At 50.7% G+C, this 22,688-nt stretch overlaps 1 protein-coding gene across 1 annotated transcript in view; it reads left to right on the plus strand.

Annotated features, from left to right (window-relative positions):
* Positions 1-9,498, plus strand: part of NAPRT (nicotinate phosphoribosyltransferase) — a 40,616-nt gene extending 31,118 nt beyond the window's left edge. The window contains exons 11-13 of the mRNA XM_083360089.1: positions 1,037-1,194; positions 3,803-3,910; positions 7,515-9,498. Of these exons, the coding sequence (XP_083216215.1) occupies positions 1,037-1,194; positions 3,803-3,910; positions 7,515-7,577 (329 nt within the window). The 3' untranslated portion in view covers positions 7,578-9,498. The remainder of the gene's footprint in view (positions 1-1,036; positions 1,195-3,802; positions 3,911-7,514) is intronic.
* The last annotated feature ends 13,190 nt before the right edge of the window (positions 9,499-22,688 follow it).

The raw sequence follows: 22,688 nt of genomic DNA on the forward strand, positions 1-22,688 counted from the left end.
TCAGTGCTCAATGGAGGTAGAGTTGGGGGGCTGAGGTACTGTGGCTACCTGGGGGCCAATTTGTGAAGGAGCCACGTGGTGTGCAAGCCCCTCCCAAAGGATCATCTAGAACAGTGATGTGCAACTTCAAGACCTGTGGACTTCAATATTCTGGGAGTTGAAGTCCACAAATTAAGTCCACAGGTCTTAAAGTTGCCCAGGGGAATTCTGGGAGTTGAAGTCCACAAATCTTAAAAGTCTACAGGTCTGCCAAGGGGAATTCTGGGAGTCGAAGTCCACAAATCTTAAAAGTCCACAGGTCTTAAAGTTGCCCAGGGGAATTCTGGGAGTCGAAGTCCACAAATCTTAAAGTCCACAGGTCTTAAAGTTGCCCAGGGGAATTCTGGGAGTTGAAGTCCACAAATCTTAAAAGTCCACAGGTCTTAAAGTTGCCAAGGGGAATTCTGGGAGTTGAAGTCCACCAATCTTAAAAGTCCACAGGTCTTAGAGTGGCCAGGTTTCCACAGCCCCAGTTTAGAATCTGCATTCTTCCATCCGTTCTTGCAGAGATATGTCCTTGCCCTGCTACTCCCTTTCCAGAAAAAGATGTAGTAATGGTAAGCTAAAGTGACAAATGTATGAGATAAGGGGGGGAAAAAACCCACAGATCTTGACCTCCAGCCCCAGCCATGGTCAACCCAGGCTTCCCATGATGCTTTTGGGTAGGACAGAGAAGGTGTAGACTAGGTCATCAGCCGTAGTTGCAGCTGTTCCTCACGTGGCATTTTCTGCCTACGGTAAGGACGGTCCCCGTGTTAATATTAATGCTCACATTGATGGGGCAGGAAATCCAAAAGCAACTCAAGCCTACTTCTGCATCCGAGCCCGCCCACGCGATTGCATGCAAGCTGGGATCTCTTCACTGAGTAATCTACGCTGACTCTTAAGAAGGCTGTGCTGTGGGGGGGACCATTCATTTAATGACCGCGGTTACAACGGCAACCGCCGTAAGCCGAGGGCTAACCTGTATCACCTTGCGTCTTCTGGTTCTCTGTAGGCTTCCCATGCATGGACCTGATGGCGCTGGAAGACGAGGCGGCCCCCGAGGTTGGCCGGGAGGTTGAGTTTTGGCCTCTGGCCGCAAGCGAGAAGGCTGGGAAGGTGATCCCGGCTTCCGTGGAGATCCTTCACCTCGTCTACTTCAAAGACGGACAGGTAAGGGGGCAAAATTCCCTCTGCCTTCCTTGGGAAATCAGCCTGTCCTGCAGCAGAATTATCTCGGGGCTTCTTTCCCCCCCCCCCCCGCACTCCCCCATTCCCCCATCCCCCCCCCAGGTGTGGTGGAATCTCATTCCCCCAAAGAGGAGAGAAATACAAGATCTTCCTTTGGAAACCAAGCGTTCCTTTTTCTTCCCCGGGGATGTTTGGGGGGATGGTCGGCAGTGGAACAGGCAGTCCTCCTTCTGGTCCTTGGGACTGGAATTTGCCGAGGGAGTCACACCCCAACTTTACCACCCATTTTGCCAGGGTTGCTAAGGGAAGGGCTGCGGTCGTTAAGGGAATCGTGCGGCCGTTAAGCGAATCCGGATTCCCCCCCCCATGGAGTTTGCTTGTCAGACGGTCTCAAAAGGTGATCCCGTCTCTCTCTTTCTCTCTCTCTCTCTCTCACACACACACACACACCGGGATGCTGTAAAAAAGTCTGGTGCCAAGCATCGGAATTCTGAGCACGTCACCCTGGGGATGCTGCAAGGGTCGCCAGTGTGCAAAACGGTCATAAGTCACCTTTTTCAGGGCCGTCGTATCTTTGAACGGTCACTAAACGAACGATTGTACGTCCAGGAACTCCCTGTGTTTGCTGCTGTTGAGAGTAGAAAGGGCGTCCGCTGTCCAGTTGGCGGGATCCAGAAAAAGAGATCCCTGGGACGTTATTTTACCCGAAGTGTAAAACTTTACTGAATGCACTACGTTGGCCCAGAAGGAAGCCAAACCAGCTCTCGGTTTCCCGTGCAAAAGCTAGGATGCTGTCTAGGGAGATTGTCAGTTATCCAGATCGTATTTCGGCCAAAGATGCAGGACTTCCTGGTTTTCTTCGGAAGGCTTTTCGCTTCCCATCCGAGAAGCTTCTTCAGCTCTGACTGGATGGTGGGGGATAGAAGGATTTATACTCCTTGCAGAGAGCTGGTCATTTGCATCCTTTCAGAGTCGTTGAGGCCACCTGGAGGTTTATCTCTGTGTCCTCGGGGTCACCTGAGGGGTGCAAGTGGGGGTGGAGCCTTCTTGAAACTGCTGAAAGGACTGTGTGGGGGACTGGAGATAGGTGGCCTCAACGATCCTCTAAAAGGAGGCAAAGGACCGGCTGTCTGCAAGGAGTATAAATCCTTCCATTCCCCCACCATCCAGTCAGAGCGGAAGACGCTTCTTGGATGGGAAGTGAAACGTCTTCAAGGAAAAAAACAAAAAAGTCCAGTTGACTCTTGAAAAAACACCTTTGGGAGAAGGATGAAAGGGAAAGAGGAAGAGGAGGAGGAAGATGGGAGGGAAAGAAGGAGAAGGAGAGGAGAGAGAGACAGAGAAAGAAAGAGAAAGAAAGAGAAAGAAAGAAAAAGAAAGAAAAAGAGAAAGAAAGAAAGAAAGAAAGAAAGAAAGAAAGAAAGAAAGAAAGAAAGAAAGAAAGAAAGAAAGAAAGAAAGAAAAGAGTCTGCAAGGAGTATAAATCCTTCCTTTCTCCACCATCCACTCAGAGCTGAAGAAGCTTCTGGGATGAGAAGCGAAACCTCTTCAAAGAAAAACAAGAAAGTCCCGTTGCTTCGTGAAAAAAACACCTTTGGGAGAAGGATGAAAGGGAAAGAGGAAGAGGAGGAGGAAGATGGGAGGGAAAGAAGGAGAAGGAGAGGAGAGAGAGACAGAGAAAGAAAGAGAAAGAAAGAAAGAAAGAAAGAAAAAGAAAGAAAAAGAGAGAAAGAAAGAAAAAGAAAGAGAAAGAAAGAAAGAAAGAAAGAAAGAAAGAAAGAAAGAAAGAAAGAAAGAAAGAAAAGAGTCTGCAAGGAGTATAAATCCTTCCTTTCTCCACCATCCACTCAGAGCTGAAGAAGCTTCTGGGATGAGAAGCGAAACCTCTTCAAAGAAAAACAAGAAAGTCCCGTTGCTTCGTGAAAAAAACACCTTTGGGAGAAGGATGAAAGGGAAAGAGGAAGAGGAGGAGGAAGATGGGAGGGAAAGAAGGAAAAGGATAGGCGAGAGACGAAAGGAAAGAAAAGAAAGAGAAAGAAAGAAAGAAAGAAAGAAAAAGAAAGAAGGAAAGAAAGAAAAAAGAAAGAAAGAAAGAAAGAGAAAGAAAGGAGTCTGCAAGGAGTATAAATCTTTCCATTCCCCCACCATCTAGTCAGAACCTGAGGAAGCTTCTGGGATGAGAAGCAAAACATCTTCAAGGAAAAAAAATTAAAAACTCCAGCTGCCTCCTGAAAAAGCATCTTTGGGGGAGAACCTAGCACAGTTCGTTTCCCCCTTTCCCCGTGGGCCAGCCACAGTCCATTACGTCCACCTCTGTGCATTTTGATGTGGGAAACCAGCCAGCCACGCTGGTCCACCTGCTCGGCGGGTCCTTGATGCTCAGGTGCAATTCCCTTCCCCCCCCTTTGCATTCCATCCCCCCCCTCCCCTTTTCTCGGCCAAGCTGCCAACAGGGGAAAGGCCAATTCGTCCCGGCAAAGGGGCTGCTGTAAGACACACACACACACACACACACACACACACACACACACACACACACACACACCTTGGTTCATGTTCCTTTTTTCACTCTGCTTCTCTCGTCCCAAAGATTTGCCAGCCCCTCCCCAGCCTCCGGGAGATCAAGGCTCACGCCCAGAGGTCCTTGGATAAGCTCAATCCTGTCCACAAGAGGCTGCAGGACCCGCAGGCCTACCAGGTATGGGGGATGGGGGGGAACGGGTGGCCCCCAGCCCTCTTTTAAAGCCCCATTTGGCTCAGAAAGGCCACATTGGATGGAAAGGAAGGCCGCTGGTGTTGGACAAAACAGATCAAGGAGAGGCAGAATTTGGGAGTCTAATATCCTCCCCCCCTCTCTTTATATCTATCTATCTATCTATCTATCTATCTATCTATCTATCTATCCATTGTTATCTATCTCTGTCTTTATATTTCTATCTATATCTGTCTATATCTGTCACGACAGCTCCCTTTGAACCTGGAGGAAGCTGAATATCTAGATCCGTACCAATCGGGTTTCAGACCAGGGCACAGCACGGAGACGGCATTGGTCGCGCTGGTGAATGATCTCTGGCGGGCCCGAGATAGAGGTTATTCTTCTGTCCTGGTCCTATTAGATCTATCAGCGGCTTTTGATACCATCGACCATGGTATCTTACTGCGTCGTCTTGAGGGGCTGGGAGTGGGAGGCACCGTTCTGCGTTGGTTCTCCTCCTACCTCTCGGACCGTTCGCAGACGGTGTTGGCAGGAGGGCAGAGGTCAAGCCCTAGGCCTCTTAATTGTGGAGTGCCTCAGGGTTCGGTGCTCTCGCCCCTCCTGTTCAACATCTATATGAAGCCGCTGGGAGAGATCATCCGTAGCTTCGGGGTGAAATATCATCAATATGCTGATGATACCCAGCTATTCATCTCCACCCCGAACCAACCCAGTGATGCCCTCGATGTGATGTCCCGTTGTCTGGAAGCGGTACAGATTTGGATGGGAGAAAACAGGCTTCGACTCAACCCGGCCAAGACTGAGTGGCTGTACATACCGTCATCTCGTTTAGTCCAAGAGGTTCCATCTCTGTCTATAGGAGGAGAGATGTTACCTCCCATTGATAAAGCACGCAATCTGGGCATCCTCCTAGATTCACGACTCAGTTTTGAAGATCACATTGGAACCGTGGCTAGGGGGGCATTTGCCCAGATTCGTCTTATATACCAATTGCGCCCCTTTTTGGACCGAGATGCCCTACGTACAGTCACCCACGCACTCGTTACCTCCCGTATTGATTACTGTAATGCTCTCTACATGGGGCTGCCCTTAAAGACCACCCGGAGGCTTCAGCTGGTGCAGAATGCAGCTGCACGGGTTGTGATGGGAGCTTCCCGATACTCCCATATTACACCCCTCCTGCGTGAGCTGCATTGGCTACCAGTTGCCCTCCGGGTGAGATTTAAGGTGCTGGTACTTACCTTTAAAGCCCTACATGGCTTAGGTCCGGGATACTTGCAGGACCATCTGCTGCCGGGAACAAATTCCCATCGTCCAGTACGCTCACACAGAGAAGGCCTCCTCAGGGTACCGTCAGCTAGGCAATGTCGGCTGGCGACCCCCAGGGGAGGGCCTTCTCTGTGGGAGCACCAACCCTATGGAATCAGCTCCCCCCTGAGCTTCGGATAGCCCAAAACCTCCAATCCTTTCGCCGCGGCCTCAAAACACACCTGTTCCACCAAGCTGACCTAGACTGACAGGCATTTTAATTAATTTATATTTAGTATTTTTAATTCATTTTTAAATTCTCTAATTTTTTATTGCACTGATGTTCTCAATTTCATTTTATCTTGATTTATGCACTTATTATATGTTTTATTGTGAGCCGCCCTGAGTCCTTCAGGAGATAGGGCGGGATATAAATCCCATCAATAAATAAATAAATAAATATATATCTATATGTATATGTATATCTGTATGTTTATCTCTATATTTCTATGTCTGTATATATCTCTGTCTATATCTGTCTATCTTTACCTCTGTCTATCTCTGTCTATCTTTATATATTTCTATCAATATCTGTCTATATATCTCTACATCTATTTATATCTCTAAATATGTCTTGTTGTTGTTGTTAGTTGCGAAGTTGTGTCCGACCCATCACGACCCCATGGACAATGTTCCTCCAGGCTTTCCTGTCCTCTTACCATCTTCTGGAGTCCATTTAAGCTCACGCCTCCTGCTTCAGTGACTCCATCCAGCCACCTCCTTCTCTGTCGTCCCATTCTTCTCTTGCCCTCAACCTTTCCCAGCATGAGGCTCTTCTCCAGTGAGTCCTTCCTTCTCATTAGGTGGCCAAAGTATTTGAGTTTCAGCTTCAGGATCTGGCCTTCTAAAGAGCAGTCAGGGTTGATCTCCTCTAGCACCGGTTTGATCGCCTTGCAGTCCAAGGGACTCGCAGGAGTCTTCTCCAGCACCATAGTTCAAAGGCCTCAATTCTTTGGCGCTCAGCCTTTCTTATGGTCCATCTTTCACAGCCATACATTGCAACTGGGAAGACCGTAGCCTTGACTATACGCACTTTTGTTGGCAGGGTGATGTCTCTGCCTTTTAGTGTGCTGTCTAGATTTGCCATGGCTTTCCTCCCAAGGAGCAAGCGTCTTTTAATTTCTTGGCTACAGTCCCCGTCTGCGGGGATCTTGGAGCCCAGGAAAATAAAATCTGTCACTACCTCCATTTCTTCCCCATCTATTTGCCAGGAATTGAGAGGGCCGGATGCCATGATCTTGGTTTTCTTAATGTTAAGTTTCAACCCAGCTTTTGCACTCTCCTTCTTCACTCGCAACAAGAGGCTCTTTAGTTCCTCTTCACTTTCTGCCATTAGAGTGGTATCATCTGCGTATCTTAGGTTGTTGATGTTTCTTCCGGCAATCTTAATTCCAACTTTTGATTCATCTAGCCCTGCCTTTCTCATGATGTGCTCTGCATATAAGTTAAATAGGCAAGGCGACAGTATACAGCCTTGCTGGACTCCTTTCCCAATTTTGAACCAATCAGTGGTTCCGTGTCCAGTTCTCACTGTTGCTTCTTGGCCTGCATGTAGGTTTCTCCTATATATGTCTATATCTGTCTATATATCTGTCTATATCTCTGTCTCTATATATCTTATATGTCTATATCTCTTGTCTTTATCTATCTTTATCTGTCTAGCTATATCACTATATCTATATCATGTGTGTGTGTGTGTGTGTGTGTGTGTGTGTCTGTCTGTCTAATCTATCTATGGAGAGAAGCAACCTAGAACTGAAGAGAAATTTCCTGACACTTAGAATAATTAACCAGTGGAACCACCTGCCTCCAGAAGCAGTGAATGCTCCAATATTGGAAGTTTTTAAGAAGAGACTGGACAGCCATTTGTCCGAAATGGTGTAGGGTCTCCTGCCTGAGCAGGGGGTTCGATTAGATGACCTCCAAGCTCCCTTCCAACTGTTATTCTATTCTATTCTTCCATTCTATCTACATGCTGCTAAAAATCTTGGTTGTCATGACCCTGACCTGGGCAAAACAGTGCATCACAAGGCACTAATTTTGGAACTGAGGTGCCTTGGGTGGGCTGACTTAAACAATGTGTCCCGAAATCAGGCACTCAGGGTTCCTAAAGTAATGAAATTTGGGCAAACTATGGCTGTTTCAGTGCTGTTGGGCTGCTGTCGCAGTCACGTGACCCTCATTTTCAACGTTCTGTGACAGTTTCCCAGCCAATCTTGCAATCCTTCCCTCCCCATCCAGCCGCAGCCACTTAACCTTGGTTTGCTTCAATCTCCAGGTGGCCATCACGGAAAAACTCTACCTGCTCCTCCTTGACCTGCAGAAGGACAACAGCTCCTGAGCCATCACTCCGCCATCGCAAACTTGGAAACCATGCGCCGGCGGGGACGCGCAAGCTTTTCCATCCTCGGGACTGAACCAGACCCCAAAACGATTGGGGGGGATTGTGGACGCCCAAGCCAACCCCAAGTGTTTCACCTATCAGAGTGTGTCGACATGCCCACCTCTCTCCAGCTTGGTTCCTCTGCCTCACACTCCTGCACACAAGCCTCCGGGTCCCCCCCCCCGGCTGGGGATTATTGGAAGCCCGGCCAAGTCCCTGGGAGAGAGAGCGGACGGTCGTTCCCTGCTGGAAACCCACCCTGATCTCGGTTTGTTGGGTTGATAGAAGAAGCCGGCCAATATTTTTTTTTAATGCGTTCCAGCTTAAGGGCGCAGCCGGAGCAGAGATGAATTGCCGCTAGGATGCAGGCAGAGGGATGCTGACCGCCATCGGGGTTGTCAGAACAGGGACCTGCCTCTCCCACTCCCCACAGCCCTCCCACCCCCAGATCTGGTGCATTTCTTTGCTGCTTTGAATCACAGTTGGGAGAAAGAGAGTCCCCGCGGGCTAGAACAGGGGGTCTCTGCGGCCGCTTGAAGACTTGTGGACTTCAACTCCCAGAATCCCCCAGCCAGCTGGCTAGGGGATTCTGGGCATTGGAAGTCCACAAGTCTTCAAGCGGCCACGTTTGGAGACGCGTGGGCTAGAGGATTCGCCCGGCTGTATCAAAGTGAGGGTCCCCATGCGTCCCCTCACCTCCCCCACCTCCGGAACAAAAGCCTGCACCTTTATGTGCCTTTTCTTGCTTTGAGAATTGTGTGTCTTTCCCCCCCCCCTCTCCCCCTCCCATGAATGTGATCTGTGTGGAATCCGGTCTCCCTTCCTCCCTTTGCATGCACATCAGTCCACAAACACGTTACGGTTTGCTAAAATCCAGATGCTCAGGGTGGACACGGAGGGGGTGAGGGGCCTTCTCCAACCCCTCCCCCCTCCCCTTTTGCTGGTCGGGGTTGATCCTTGTTTAAGAGCGCTCCTGTCCCGAGTTAACGGGTAGTCCACGAGTTACAAGAGAGCCCCAAATTTCCGACCTTGAGTGTTTCACACACACACCGTTTTACGACTGTTCTTGCCGCGGCTGTTAAGGGGATCCTTGCATTTGTTCAGTTGGTAACCCGGTCGTTAAGTGAAACTGGCTTGCCCCGTGGACTTGGCTTGTCGGAAGGCCGCAAGAGGGGATGGCTTGTTCCTCGGCTCACCGCAACGGTCGTAAGTATGAGTCCGCTGCCAAGCCTCTGAATTTTGATCACGCGACCATGGGGGACGCCGCCGTAAAAATGGGTCACGTGTCCCTTTTTTCCGGTGGCGGCGTAACTTCAAACGGTCGCTAAATGAACCGCTCTACTAGCTCTGCCTTGTGCAAGGCATTTTACGAAAAGGCCTTTTGAACGGTGCAGGCGGTCCTCGCTTTACGACCGCAGTGGAGCCCAACATTTCCTTTGCTTAAGTTTAAGACGGCTGTCACGTGAGTTTTGCCCCATTTTATGACCTTCCTTGCCACCGTTAAGTGAATCGCTGCAGTTGTTAAATTAGTCGCGCGGGCGTTAAGTGAATCGGGCTTCCTCCCGTCCCCCCTTGACTCTGCTTGTCAGAAGGTCGCAAAACGAGATCGATCACATCATCCCGGGACACTGAAACTGTCGTAAATATGAAGCAGCTGTCAAGCATCTGAATTATACGTGACCTGGGAGAGGCTGCAAGGGTCGCAAGTGCGAAAAACGGTCACAGGCCCCTTTTTTTCCCAATGCCATTGTAAGTTTGAACGGTCAGTAAGTGAACTGCTGTAAGTCGAAGGCTACCTGTGGGAGAAACAGCTTGGGAGAGTGGACAAGGACACTGCTAAGGAGAAGAGAAGAGGGAGGGGAGGGGAGAAGGAGAGAAGGGGAAGGGAAGGGAAGAGGAAAAGAAGGGGAGAGGAGAGGAGAAGAAAGGAAAGAGGAAAGGAGGGAAGAGAAGGAGAGGAAGGGAGGGGAGGAGAGAGGAGGGAAGGGGAGAGGAGAGGAGAAGGGGCAGAGCTGAAGAGTGGACGAAGCAAGAGATTCGAAAGATGGCAACCTGGCAGGGTAAACCAGATGGATTTGCAATCAGGTGCGTCATCCCAAAGGTGCTTTTTTCTTTTTTTCCCAGGAGGCAACTGGACTTCCTGGTTTTACTCTGGTTTCGCTTCTCCTCCAAGAAGCTTCTTCAGCTCCGACCGGATGGGGGAGGATGGAAAGATTTATACCCGATGGAAAGATTTATACCCCTTGCAGACAGCCGGTCATTTGCCTCCATTTAGAGTAGGGATCTTCAAACTTGGCCGCTTTAAGACTTGTGGACTTCAACTCCCAGAATTCCTCAGCCAGCAGGGCTGGCTGAGGAATTCTGGGAGTTGAAGTCCATAAATCTTAAAGCGGCCAAGTTTGAAGACCCCTGATTTAGAGGGTGGTCGAGGCCACTTGGAATGCAGATGAGCAGCGGCTCTGCAAGGAGCATAAACCCTTCCCTTCCCCACCGTCCAGTCAGAGCCGAAGAAGCTTCTCGGGGGGAGAAGAGAAACGTCTTCAAAGAAAAAGCAAGGCAATCCATTTGCCTCCTGGGAAAAAAAAGCACCTTTGGGAAGGGCGGTATAAAAATGTAATAAATAAATAAATAAACCAGGACCTGGAATGGCTGAGAATCTCCGTAGGCAATCGGGCGAGTGAATTCTACTTTTATTGTAATGCTCCCTTGATAGAATTTTTTGCAAATCTAAAAATACAATTCTCGCGCGCGCCCCCCCCTACTTTTTTTTTTTTGGCATTTACCACCTAATAAAACTAGTTTTCTGAGCTGCTTTCTCCATCCAGGGTGCAGCTGAGGGGCTACCCTGACTCTTATCTGACCGTTCCCCATCTCCCGCCTGAATCTCCCAAGGTCTTCTCCATCTCCCGTTAGCGCTCCCTCTTCCAAGGCATAGATCATTCTCAGGGCAGTATCTTTGTCCAGTCCCCCCCCCCCCAGGTCTTTTCCCCCACACAAGAATAGTCCTTGACTTACAACCCTTCCGTTTAGTGACCCTTCAACGTTAGCGACCCTTAGCAACCAAATTTCCGGACTGAGGACAATTAACCAGCAGAACAGTTTGTCTCCAGGTGTTGTGGGCGCTCCGTCGCTGGAGGCTTTTAAGAAGAGACTGGGCAACCACCTGACTGGAATGGTATTCCAGGGTCTCCTGCCTGAGCAAGGGGGTTGGACTAGATGACCTCCGAGGTCCCTTCCAACTCTTTGTTATTTTGTTAATTAACCAGTGGAAGGGCTTGCCTCCAGAAGTTGTGGGTTGCTCCATCACTGGAGGCTTTTAAGAAGAGACTGGGCAGCCACTTGACTGGAATGGTATACAGGGTCTCCTGCCCGAACGGGGTTGGGCTAGAAGACCTTCAAGGTCCCTTTCAACTCTGTTATTCTGCAAGGGTCTCCAGCCTGAGCAGGGGGTTGGACTACATAAACGCCAAGGTCTCTTCCAACTGTTACTTCTGCAAGGATCTCCAGCCTGAGCAAGGGGTTGGACTAGATGACCTCCAAGGTCCCTTCCAACTTGTTAATTCTGCAAGGGTCTCCAGCCTGAGCAGGGGGTTGGACTACATAAACACCAAGGTCTCTTCCAACTGTTACTTCTGCAAGGATCTCCAGCCTGAGCAGGGGGTTGGACTAGATGACCTCCAAGGTCCCTTCCAACTCTGTTATTCATTCAAGCTGTTTCTTGACTTCCGGGTGTCTGAACCTTGACCTCACCCATCTTTAGGGTGTCTCGCCTTCCTACGTGCCTTGACAGCTTTTCTCGGCTGTGGCTTCAAGAGCTGCATCCCATCAACCACTCCCAGGCCTGGGCCATGCTGGTGAGGCCCATGTTGATGGGTTATGTTGCCCGGGCCTTGAGGAAGCCTACCCTGGGATCTTTTCTGGCCCCCTCCCTGCAGCTGGAATCTCTTGCAGGGATCTCAAATGGGGGATCTTGCATCGCTCCAGGTAATCCTCAACTTAGAATTTGTTAAGCAAAGAGTTGTTAAGTCAGTTGCACCCAGTTTTATGACTTCTGCCATGGTGGCTAAGCGAATCGCTGCAGTTATTAAACAAGGCGTGCGGTCGTTAAGCGAATCTGGCTTGCCTCGTCGTCTCTGCTGTTCACAAGACCGGGGGAACGCCACAACCAGGGTCAATACATCGTGGCTGCCAAGTTGCCTGAATTTTGATCCCAGGATTGGATTGTGGAGCTGCTGCAACAATTGCCAAGTGTGATGACCAATCATCACTTTTGTTTCCCCCCCCCAGTGCTGTTGTCACTTGGAGTTGTCACTAAATGAATGCTTGCAAGTAGAGGACGAACTGCACCAAGCTGAGTTTTGGCAAGGATGGATTTAAAGCACAGGATGTCAGGAATTGACACGAACAAATTTTGCAAACTGACCTCTCGATCTGCAAAAAAAAAAATTTGGGGGGGAGTTTTCTGTCTTAAGCGTGGGAGACCTGGGTGAAAAGGAGGGGTTTGGGGTCAGCTTCAGGCTTTAATCCTGGGTGGGGGGCGTTGAAGGGTGGGTTTTTTTGCTTTCTTGCAACTGTTTGTTTCCCAGCCTGGTGTGACATACAGCAAAGTCGTCTCTGATACCAGCGGCTTCAGTCCAGCGGAGTTTATGCATTGCAAACTTTTTTTTATCTCTTCGGTATTTTTAGAAAAGCAAGCGAGGGAGGATTGAAGGGCCTTTGTCGCTCTTTATCCAAATTAAAATCCTAGCTAGTGTCCCTGGCATCCCAAACTCCCTAGGAAAAGGGCCCTCACGGAGAGGAGGGGATCCAGCTGTTTTCCAAAGCACTGGAATAAGGAGAAATTTCCTGACAGGACAATCAACCAGCGGAACAGAAGTTGCCTTCAGATGGTGTGGGAGCTTCCTCACTGGACTATTTGTCAGAAATGGGATAGGGTCTCCTGCTTTGGGGGGGGGATTGGACTAATGACCTGCAAGGTCCCTTGCAACTCGTTAATTCTAGTGTAGGGTCTCCTGCTTGGGCAGGGGTTAGACTAGATGACCCGCAAGATCCCTTCCCAACTTTGTTATTCAAAATAGCGTAGTCTCTCCTGCTTTGGGGGGGGTTGGACTAGATGACCCGCAAGGTCCCTTCCCAACTTTGTTATTCAAAATAGTGGTCTCTCCTGCTTTGGGGGGGGGGGGGTTGGACTAGATGACCTGCAAGGTCCCTTCCCAACTTTGTTATTCGAAATAGTGTAGTCTCTCCTGCTTTGGGGGTGGGGGGGTGGGGTTGGACTAGATGGCCTGCAAGGTCCCTTCCCAACTGCTTATTCTAAATTCGAAATGGTGTAGGGTCTCCTGCTTGGGCGGGGGGGGGGGGATTAGACTAGATGACCTGCAAGGTCCCGTCCAAGCCTCGTTAGTCTAAATGGTGTAGTGGGGGCGGGGGTCGGACTAGATGACCTACAAGGGCCCTTCTTCCTAAAGGCAGCTTCAGAAAAACCTCGAAAAGCGGACGCATAATTACACTCGAGAGGGGGGGGAGGAGAAAAAAGACCCACCGAGACGGGATTTGGATGCACGAAAACTCACAACTTTATTCAAAGCAATTCAACGCAACTTTTCCCAGCTTCTCTCACGTCGGGCGAAAGAAAGCCGGCCTGGCCTCCTCTTCCCCTGCGGCCGCGCCGAGCCCCCGTCCTCCAACGAAGCCCCCACCCACCCACCCCCCCATTTCTTCGTAACGAACCAACCAGCCCACCCCGTCCAACAAGGGAAACGGAACGAAAAACCGGGGAGCCAACGGTGGCGAATTGACGGCCCGTCGGGCCTGGGCCGCTCAGACGACGGCTTTCTCCGGGCTGCCGGGCGAGGGGCTCCGGCCGCCTTGCAGGCTGCCGGCCGCCCCGTCGGAGCGGCAGATGGGGATGGGGACGGTGCGCTCCCAGGCGGGGCTGGAGCCCAAGCGGGGCGCCTCGATGCGGAGGCGTCCGGCCTCCGGCGCCAGGCAGCAGGTCAGCGCCTCCAGGTCGGCGTCGTCGGGCAGGAGCAGCTCCCGTCGCACCTCGCGGACCTCGTGGCAGACGCAGCCGTCGGAAGCCTCGCTCCGCTGGTCGCGCCGGCCGCAGACCGTCAGCTTGGCGCCCTCCACCTTGACGGCCAGCTCCTCCGGGCAGAAGTCGCCCACCTCCAGGCCGAAGTAGTAGGTGCGCCCGTCGTCGCTCTGCTCCAGCCGGGGGAAGCCGCCGCTCGAGCAGCTCCGACGGGTGCCCAGCCCTCCGCTGCTGCTCCCGCCGCCGCTGCCGCTGCTCTGCCAGCCCGACAGGCGCGGGTAGGCGTCCAGCAGCCCGACCCGCAGCCTCTCCATCTCCTCCAGGTGGCTTTGCAGGTCGCCCACCAACTGGTCCAGCAGCGCCTGCGGAGGCATCCCCAGCGAGACGCACTCGAAGCTGCGCGGGGCGCCGCGGGTCAAGCGCAGGCGGCACTCGCGGGAGAAGGTCGACATGGCTGCGGGGAGGAAGCCCGACCACAGCCCGTCCGGCAACGGCTCCCTTGGGTTGGCGAGCGAGCAGCGGCGGCGGCGCGGGCTGCTGCTCTGGCTGCGGGCGCTGAAGTCGTGGCGCGCCTCGACGACCACGATGCCGCGCGGGTTGCTCTGCCTTCGGAGGATCGGAGCGCCGCCAGCCCTGCCCGGGTAAGGGGCGGAGCGAGAAGCCGGCCCGCTTTGCAGCAAACAAAGTTGCAAAGAGAGGCGCCCGGGCAGGCACCGGCGCGCTCCGCTTGCGCGCCAAGCTCCGGGACCCTGAGCCAGCCTTGGCTGCATCGCCTCTTCTTGCAAACTGGGGGGCGGGAAAGACTCTTGGTGTCCCCCCCTCCCCAGCAAACAAAACAAAAAAAAAGGCGCCGTTTTGCAGCGCGGACCCCTTGGCCTGGTTGCAATTCAGATTATGCGTCGATGTTAAGATATATATATATATAAAAACAAAAACGCGCGTTTTGGAGAGGTGCCAAAGGAGAAGGAATATTTTTCCCCAGGTTTGCATCTGCTCCAGCGTCTCGGGAGGCCGGCCTGACTGCGCTGCGTCGTCACCCTGGCAAGCGTTGCAATTCATATTATACGATATTATGTAATATTCTGTACTAGAGAAGAATCGGCAAGCTTGCAAAACTGCGAAAAGTTCCTTTGCGCACCTCTCCAAAGCGCGCGCCTTTTTTTTTGTAACTAACGGATCGACGGATAGTATTCCTTCTCTTTGCACCTCTCGCTTTTTAACAACAGCAGCAACAATAACAACAACAACAACAACAATAATAATAATAATAATAATAATAATAATAATAATAATAATAATAATAATAATAATAATAATAATAAATAGATCGACGCATAATAGGAATTGCAGCGATGCCAGTGGCGCAGGCCTCCGAGACGCTCGAGCAGATGCAAAATTGGGAAATTTGCCGTTCTCCTTTCAACTCTCCAAAGCGCGCGGCTGTTTTATTTTTATTTATTTTTTTTAATCTAACAGATGGACGTAACGTATAATGTTAATTGCAACGATGCAAAGGGGCCCGCGCTGCAAAACGGCGCCTTTTTTTTTCTTTTGACAGCCGTCTCTCTGGGAGTCTTTCCCGCCCAACTCCCGGTTTGCAAGGGGCGATGCAGAAAAGACGGCTCGGTTTGCTGCTGGAAATTGGCCTGGAATTCGGCCGATTTTGCAAGTTGCATCAATTTTGCATGTTCTGTTTTTACAAATGCAATTTATTGAAGTAATGGAATTTAATTAAACTTAATTTAAGTATTGAGCCAGTTTGATCCAGGGCAGCGGTGGGCAACCTTGGCTCTTTTATGACTCGTGGATTTCAACTCTCAGAATTCCTGAGCCAGCGCACCTAAAGGAATAGGCGTATAAAAGTACTTGGCTAGGGTATTTTTAGGAAAGGAGATGTGGTAAATTGGAGGAATAGTGAGGAAATATATGTACTGACTCAAAGCATACTTTTAGAATAGTGCACACTATTGCATATAGTTTAGGAATTGTTCATTTTCGTACATTTCGCCGGGATCTGAGAACCTGGTTTTTTGATCTATCAGGCCTGGACTGAAGGGGTTTTAGCTTTTAATATTGTTTTAATTGTTGGGCTTATGTAATTTAATCTATTTTAATTTATACTATTTTTATATTATATTTTATGCTGCCCTGTAAACTGCCCTAAGTCCTTCGGGAATAGGGCGTTATAAAAATTTAATTAAATAATTAATAAATAAATAGATAGATAGATAGATAGATAGATAGATAGATAGATAGATAGATAGATAGTTTATTCTTTATAAAAATGGCTTGGAGTTAGTATGTTAAATTATAACTCTGAGCCAAAGTGCAGCCATGTTTAACTGAAGCATGAACTGTGTTACACACATAACGTCTGGAATGAAAAGCAGGCATTCTTGTAGGTAAACAAGGGAAGAGATAAATCCTTTATAATTGCAATTATCCAGTTTGGGTAACAGTTCACCTTGTAGATAAAGCTAGGCCCTGAGTTTGCAGGATGTTACAAATCATTCCACAGAAAAGGGAGGGGAGATGAGACAGGAATTAAAGCCCGCTGCTGCCTCGGCCCACAGAAAGTGATATGCATGCTGGCAAATTTAATCCCAATCCAGCACCTTCCTTTCAATCGATGGTTTTATTTAGATGTTTATTTAGAACGCTCCCATAATTTTATTCAGAACTGGCTGTCACAAAACCAAGAGTTAAAAACAGCATCATAACACAATGAGTGTGTGTGTGTGTGTATATGTATGTGTACATGTGTATATATGTGTATGTATGTATGTTTTTGGACTTACGTGCTGCCCTATCTCCCGAAGGACTCAGGGCGGCTAACAACGATAAAAAGACAATAATACAAATGTTAAAAAAAAATAAATTAAAGCCCCAATGATAAAATATTAAAAACATTTTTAAAAATCCCTATCGTCAGTCCAGGTCAGCCTGATGGAAAAGGAATGTTTTAAGGCCGCGGCAAAAGGACCGGAGGTCTGGGGTCATCCGGAGCTCAAGGGGAAGTTGATTCCACAGGGCAGCCGCTCCCACAAAGAAGGCCCTCCTCCTGGGGGTCGCCAGCTGACATTGTCTAGCCGACGGCACCCTGAGGAGGCCTTCTCTGTGTGAGCGCACCGGGCGATGGGAGCTCCTGCCCGGCAGAAGACGGTCCTGCAAATATCCCGGGCCTAGGCCATGTTGGGCTTTAAAGGTAAGTTGTTGTTGTTAGTTGCGAAGTCGTGTCCGACCCATCGCGACCCCATGGACAACGTTCCTCCAGGCCTTCCTGTCCTCTACCATCTTCCGGAGTCCATTGAAGCTCACGCCTCCTGCTTCAGTGACTCCATCCAGCCACCTCATTCTCTGTCGTCCCCTTCTTCTCTTGCCCTCAATCTTTTCCCAGCATGAGGCTCTTCTCCAGTGAGTCCTTCCTTCTCATTAGGTGGCCAAAGGATTTGAGTTTTATCTTCAGGATCTGGCCTTCTAAAGAGCAGTCAGGGTGGATCTCCTCTAGGACCGACCGGTTTGATCGCCTTGCAGTCCGAGGGACTTGCAGGAGTCTTCTCCAGCACCAGAGTTCAAAGGCCTCAATTCTTTGGCGCTCGGCCTTTCTTATGGTCCAACTTTCACTGCCATACATTGCAACTGGGAAGACCATAGCCTTGACTATACGCATAAGTATACTATAAGTACCAGCACCTTAAATCTCACCCGGAGGGCAACCGGTAACCAATGCAGCTCACGCAGGAGGGGTTTAATATGGGAGTATCGGGATGCTCCCATCACAACCCGCGCGGCCGCATTCTGCACCAGCTGGAGCCTCCAGGTGCTCTTCAAGGGCAGCCCCATGTAGAGAGCATTGCAGTAATCTATCCGGGAGGTAACGAGTGCGTGAGTGACCGTACGTAGGGCATCTCGGTCTAGATAGCTAAATTATAATTATATGCAATTATACACACACACACACACACACACACATACACACACACACACACACGGAGGAGGGGGGAGGGGCAGAGCCTGGGAGGCGGAGTCAATGGGCCAAATCCAATCCCTCCTGCATTACCAAAATATCAAAATAGTGTCCGGTAGTGCCAAAATGCAGATAGTCCTCAAGTTACGATTATAGTAGAGCCCCAAAATGGACCCGCCTCCAAAGTCACTGATAAAAATGTGGAATAGCACCCAGGGGGATTTAACAGAATAACAGTGTTGGAGGGGACCTTGGAGGTCACCTAGTCCAACCCCTTGCTCAGGCAGAAAAGCTATCCCATCCCAAACAGGTGGTTGTCCAGTCTCTTCTTGAAAGCCTCCAGTGATGGAGCCCCTACAACGTCCGGAGGGAAGCCGTTCTGCTGGTTAATTGTTCTAGATAGCCTGGCCCTGTGCCATAGAGGGCTTTAAAGGTGAGGACTAGCAGCTTGAGTTGCAACTGGAAGGAAACTGGGAACCAGTGCAGCTCACAGAACAGAGGTGCAACATGGGCAAACTCCTACCACTGCACCCATGGCTGCCTTCTGGATCAGTTGTAGCTTCTGTGTGGTCTTCAAGGGCAGCCCCACGTAGTATGCATTTGAGCAATCCGGATGGGAGGTGACTAAAGTAATGAGAGAGACTGCAAAGCCTTCCAGTCCAGGAAAGGAACAATTGAAACACCAGACCAAATTACACCAAGCACACACACACACACACACACACACAACCACAGCTGCCACCTGCTCCTCTAACAGGAGCCCTGGGTCTCTAGGAGGATCCCCACCCCAAATTGCAGGGGTCCTGGAGGATTTGCACCCTGTCCAGCCACAGCTGGCTGGGGAATTCTGGGAGGTGAAGTCAAAGGTCCCTCTGGCCCTTTGGAGAAGGAGGTGTTAAGTGAGTGTTGAGGGCCACGGAGGATGGACTTTGTGGTACTTGAAACCTGGGTTTTCCTGTATTTTAGGGCTTCTGGGAAATTATCGGCAAGACAATTGAGAAAGCAAACTGAAAATGCAAGAAAAGCCACGTTAACTAGCCAGTGCAACAGTATGACAAAAACCACGTCTCAAGAACCGCAAAGTCCATCCTCCGTGGCCCTCATTTTGCCCCAGTTTACGACTTTCCTTGCCAAAGTTGTTACGGGAAGCATTGCATTTGTTAAGATAGCCGTGTGGTTGTGTAAACTGTAAAGTGCCAGCTGTCACCAGGGACCCCTGCCAAGGCTATTTGCAAAAGATGCCACTGCCTCTTCCCAAGCCCTGGAGCTTCCCCCGAAATTGCGTGAAGGGCATGTAAACAGCCAGGCAGGGCGTATGTGTGTGTGTGTGTGTGTGTGTGTGTGTGTGTGTGTGTGTGTGTGTCCATGTGTGTGTGTGTGCCTTCCAAGATAAAAGCCACCCTGCCATCTGGGCTGTGCAGTCAGTGGTCGCAGAGTGGGTTCCCGTCGCCTGTGGAGTGGAGGAGCGAGAATAGAATAGAATTAGAATAGAATAGAATAGAATAGAATAGAATAGAATAGAATAGAATAGAATAGAATAGAAAATATGGAATAGAATAGAATAGAATAGAATAGAATAGAATAGAATAGAATAGAATAGAATAGAATAGAATAGAATAGAATAGAATAGAATAGAATAGAAGCTGGAAGGGACCTTGGAGGTCTTCTAGTCCAGCCCCCTGCTCAAGCAGGAGAACCTATACCGTCTCAGACAAGTGACTGTCTAGTCTCTTCTTAAAAACCTCCAGTGATGGAGCACCCATGCTTTATGGGCTTGCGGATCCTGCCGGAGGCTGAGCTGTGGGGCTTTGCCCGGCAGCCCGATGGGGACTCCCGACGTTGGGCCAGTGGGAGCCTCTTCAACCAGCCAGTGGGCAACCAGCCAGTGGGCGACCCGCTGGGCCCTTTGAACCCAGTGGACCGGGTGCACATGGTGCTGTTGGACGCCTACCCGCTGCCGCGTCTGGAGGAGCCCGGTCCCGGCTGGAAGGGGTGGACATGGATGCCTTTACTCCGCGGGCGCAGCCGGCACCAGCTGGCCCTCGACGTGGCTGGCTTCTCGGCCGAGGAGCTGTTGGTCAGGCTGGAAGGGAGGAAGCTGACGGTGCTGGGCCACCACGAGGAGACGGAGGCCCTGGACGGCTGCCTGTGCCGGGAGACCCGCCACGTGCACCAGGAGCTGCTGCTACCCCCTGACGCCGACCTGGAAGCCCTCACCTGCGCCCTGGCCCACAATGGGCGTCTCTGCATCCAGGCTCCGCGCCTGCAGCGCACCATCCCGGTCACCGTGGAGACGAGCCCGACTGAGGCCGGTGAGACGGACGGAGGGGCCGAGGCCACCGCTGCGGGAGGAGGCGAGAAGCTGGACGGGGAGGGAGAAGAGTGAGGCGGCTTCCGGCCTAGCGCTCCGGTTAGCGGCTTTGGACGGTGTTTTTCCAGGCATCACGCAGCAGCGGGGATGGGACCGGGGTCATTCTGTAGGTAGCAGTTGCGGGGGTGGGGGAGAGGGGACAGACTTGGCTTGCTTCATTCACACGACTTAGGTTCTGAGCTTTTCTGGGCAAATAAAGCTGTTTTCTGGCAGACTCGCTTTGGCCTGGCCTGAGTTAATTGGGGGGGGCCCGCTGGCGGGGAGTGGGTGGGGTACCTCAGGAATGGAATGGAATACAACAAAATAGAAATAGATAATTAGAATAGAATGGAAATAGATGAGTAAAATAGAACAGAAATAGATTATGAATAGAATAGAAATAGAAGGCCAGATCCTGAAGTTGAAACTCAAATCCTTTGGCCACCTAATGAGAAGGAAGGACTCACTGGAGAAGAGCCTCATGCTGGGAAAGATCGAGGGCAATAGAAGAAAGGGACGACAGAGAATGAGGTGGCTGGATGGAGTCACTGAAGCAGGAGGCGTGAGCTTAAATGGACTCCAGAAGATGGTACAGGACAGGAAGGCCTGGAGAAACGTGGTCCATGGGGTTGCGATGGGTCAGACATGACTTCGCAACTAACAACAAAAAGATGGTGAATAGAATAGAAATAGATGACTAGAATAGAATTATATGACAAATAGAATAGAATGGAATAGAAATAGATGAGTAGAATAGAAATAGATGAATAGGATAGAAATAGATGATGAATAGAGTAGAAATAGATAAATAGAACAGAATTAGATAGATATAGAAGAGAAGAGAATAAACTTTATTGTCACTTTAAATGTACACTAATCGGCGTGCATTACAATGACATTTCGTTGCATTCAGCTCTCAAGGGTAACCTCCAATTTACAATACCTAAGCATGACAAAAGTTTATGCATGTAACCACACACATGCGCACAGAAATATAGGACACAGAGAAGCAACACAGTCTAGTTCAGATGTACGCATATACATGGCAAGGAAAAAGAATCCTGTGAATCCAGCGGGTCGCTCCTAAGGACCAGGATAAGGGGGAGCCTGGGACAGTTGGATGATGGCGGGGGCAGGGGGGGGAAACGGAGGAGAGCTAAAACGAAGCATCTTCGGTTTTTGGTCGCAAGAGGCGGGGGGGGAGACCCACAGCCCTCTCCAACGTCGGAAAGGAAACGCTCATCTACTGCTTCCAGCAGAAATCCAGGGGGGGAGGGCGATGGACGGCCTGGAGCCCCAGGAGCTGCCTCTGAAAGGGCTTTGGGAGCCCGGCCCGTTCAGGGTGAGTAGTCCCTGGATGGGAGACCACCAGGAAATCTTCGGGTGGACAGCTACGTTGGGGATGCTCCAAAAGGGTCCCGAAGAAGGCGATGCTTGGAGGGACTCGTGGTGATGCTGAAGGCCCTGACGGGACCCAGAGAGGAGACCCAGAGGAAAGGGCATCTCCAGGCGAGCACCAGCGAGGGTTTGGTTGACGTTTGGGAACGGAGACCATGAAATCCCAGGATCACGGGATACGCTCGGAAGGCAGAAGCAACCGCGGTTCGGTTGGTGCTCAAACTAGACACGTTTCAGGCTACATTCCTACGAGCTCCTACCCTTCCGGTTGAACTTCTGCCAAAGGAGGAGGGAGGAGTCACGTGATCCATGCCAGGGTGTGGGGGGGGTCGTGGGGTGCTCCCTCCCCCCTCCCTTCATGGGGCTGTAAGGGATCCCTTCGCCAGACTCGTCCTGATGATTGGGGGACTGGAGGCTAAAACATATAGGGAACGGTTGCTGGAATTGGGTAGGTCTAGTTTAATGAAGAGAAGGGCGAGGGGTGACATGATAGCAGTGTTCCAGTATCTCAGGGGCTACCACAAAGAAGAGGGAGTCAAGCTATTCTCCAAAGGACCTGAGGGCAGGACAAGAAACAACGGAGGGAAACTCATCAAGGAGAGAAGCAACCTAGAGCTAAGGAGAAACTTCCTGACTGTTAGAACAATTAACCAGTGGAACTACCTGCCTCCAGAAGTTGTGAATGCTCCAACACTGGAAGTTTTTAAGAAGAGACTGGACAACCATTTGTCTGAAATGGTATAGGGTTTTAGCAGGGGGTTGGACTAGATGACCTCCAAGGCCCCTTCCAACTTATTATTATTGTTGTTGTTGTTGTTATTATTATTATTATTATTCTTATTATTATTATTATTCTTATTATTATTCTTATTATTATAGTCCTCCAGGACCCCCTCGAACTACAGGGCCCATCAGCCTCCGCCACACCCCCGGCTGCGGATAATGGGCTTTGGAGTCAGCCGCCTGCGAGCCGTGCGGGCGCAGCCACCGAAGCTGGGGAGGGTCTCCCCGTCCCTCCTCCTCCTCCCTCCCGAGGTGCGGGAAATCCCCGGCTGGAGCCACGTGGTGGGATTTTCCCCCGTCCCGCCCCCCTTGGATGGCGCTTCCGATTGGCCAAGCCTCGGCGTCCGTCAAGGGAAAAGGGCGGGGAAACAGGGGAAACGCCCTTCTCACTCCCTCCCTCCCTCCCTCCCATCCCGTCGTTGATTGGGCGAGCCTTGGCGTCCATCAAGAGGAAAGGGAGGGGGGGAAAGAGAACTCTCCGTGCCCCTCCTCCTCCTCCTCCTCCTCCCCACCCCCTGCCTTCCATTGATTGGGCGA

This window comes from Vipera ursinii, assembly GCF_947247035.1.
Source record: "Vipera ursinii genome assembly, chromosome: 3".
In the NCBI taxonomy this organism is placed as follows: domain Eukaryota; kingdom Metazoa; phylum Chordata; class Lepidosauria; order Squamata; family Viperidae; genus Vipera; species Vipera ursinii.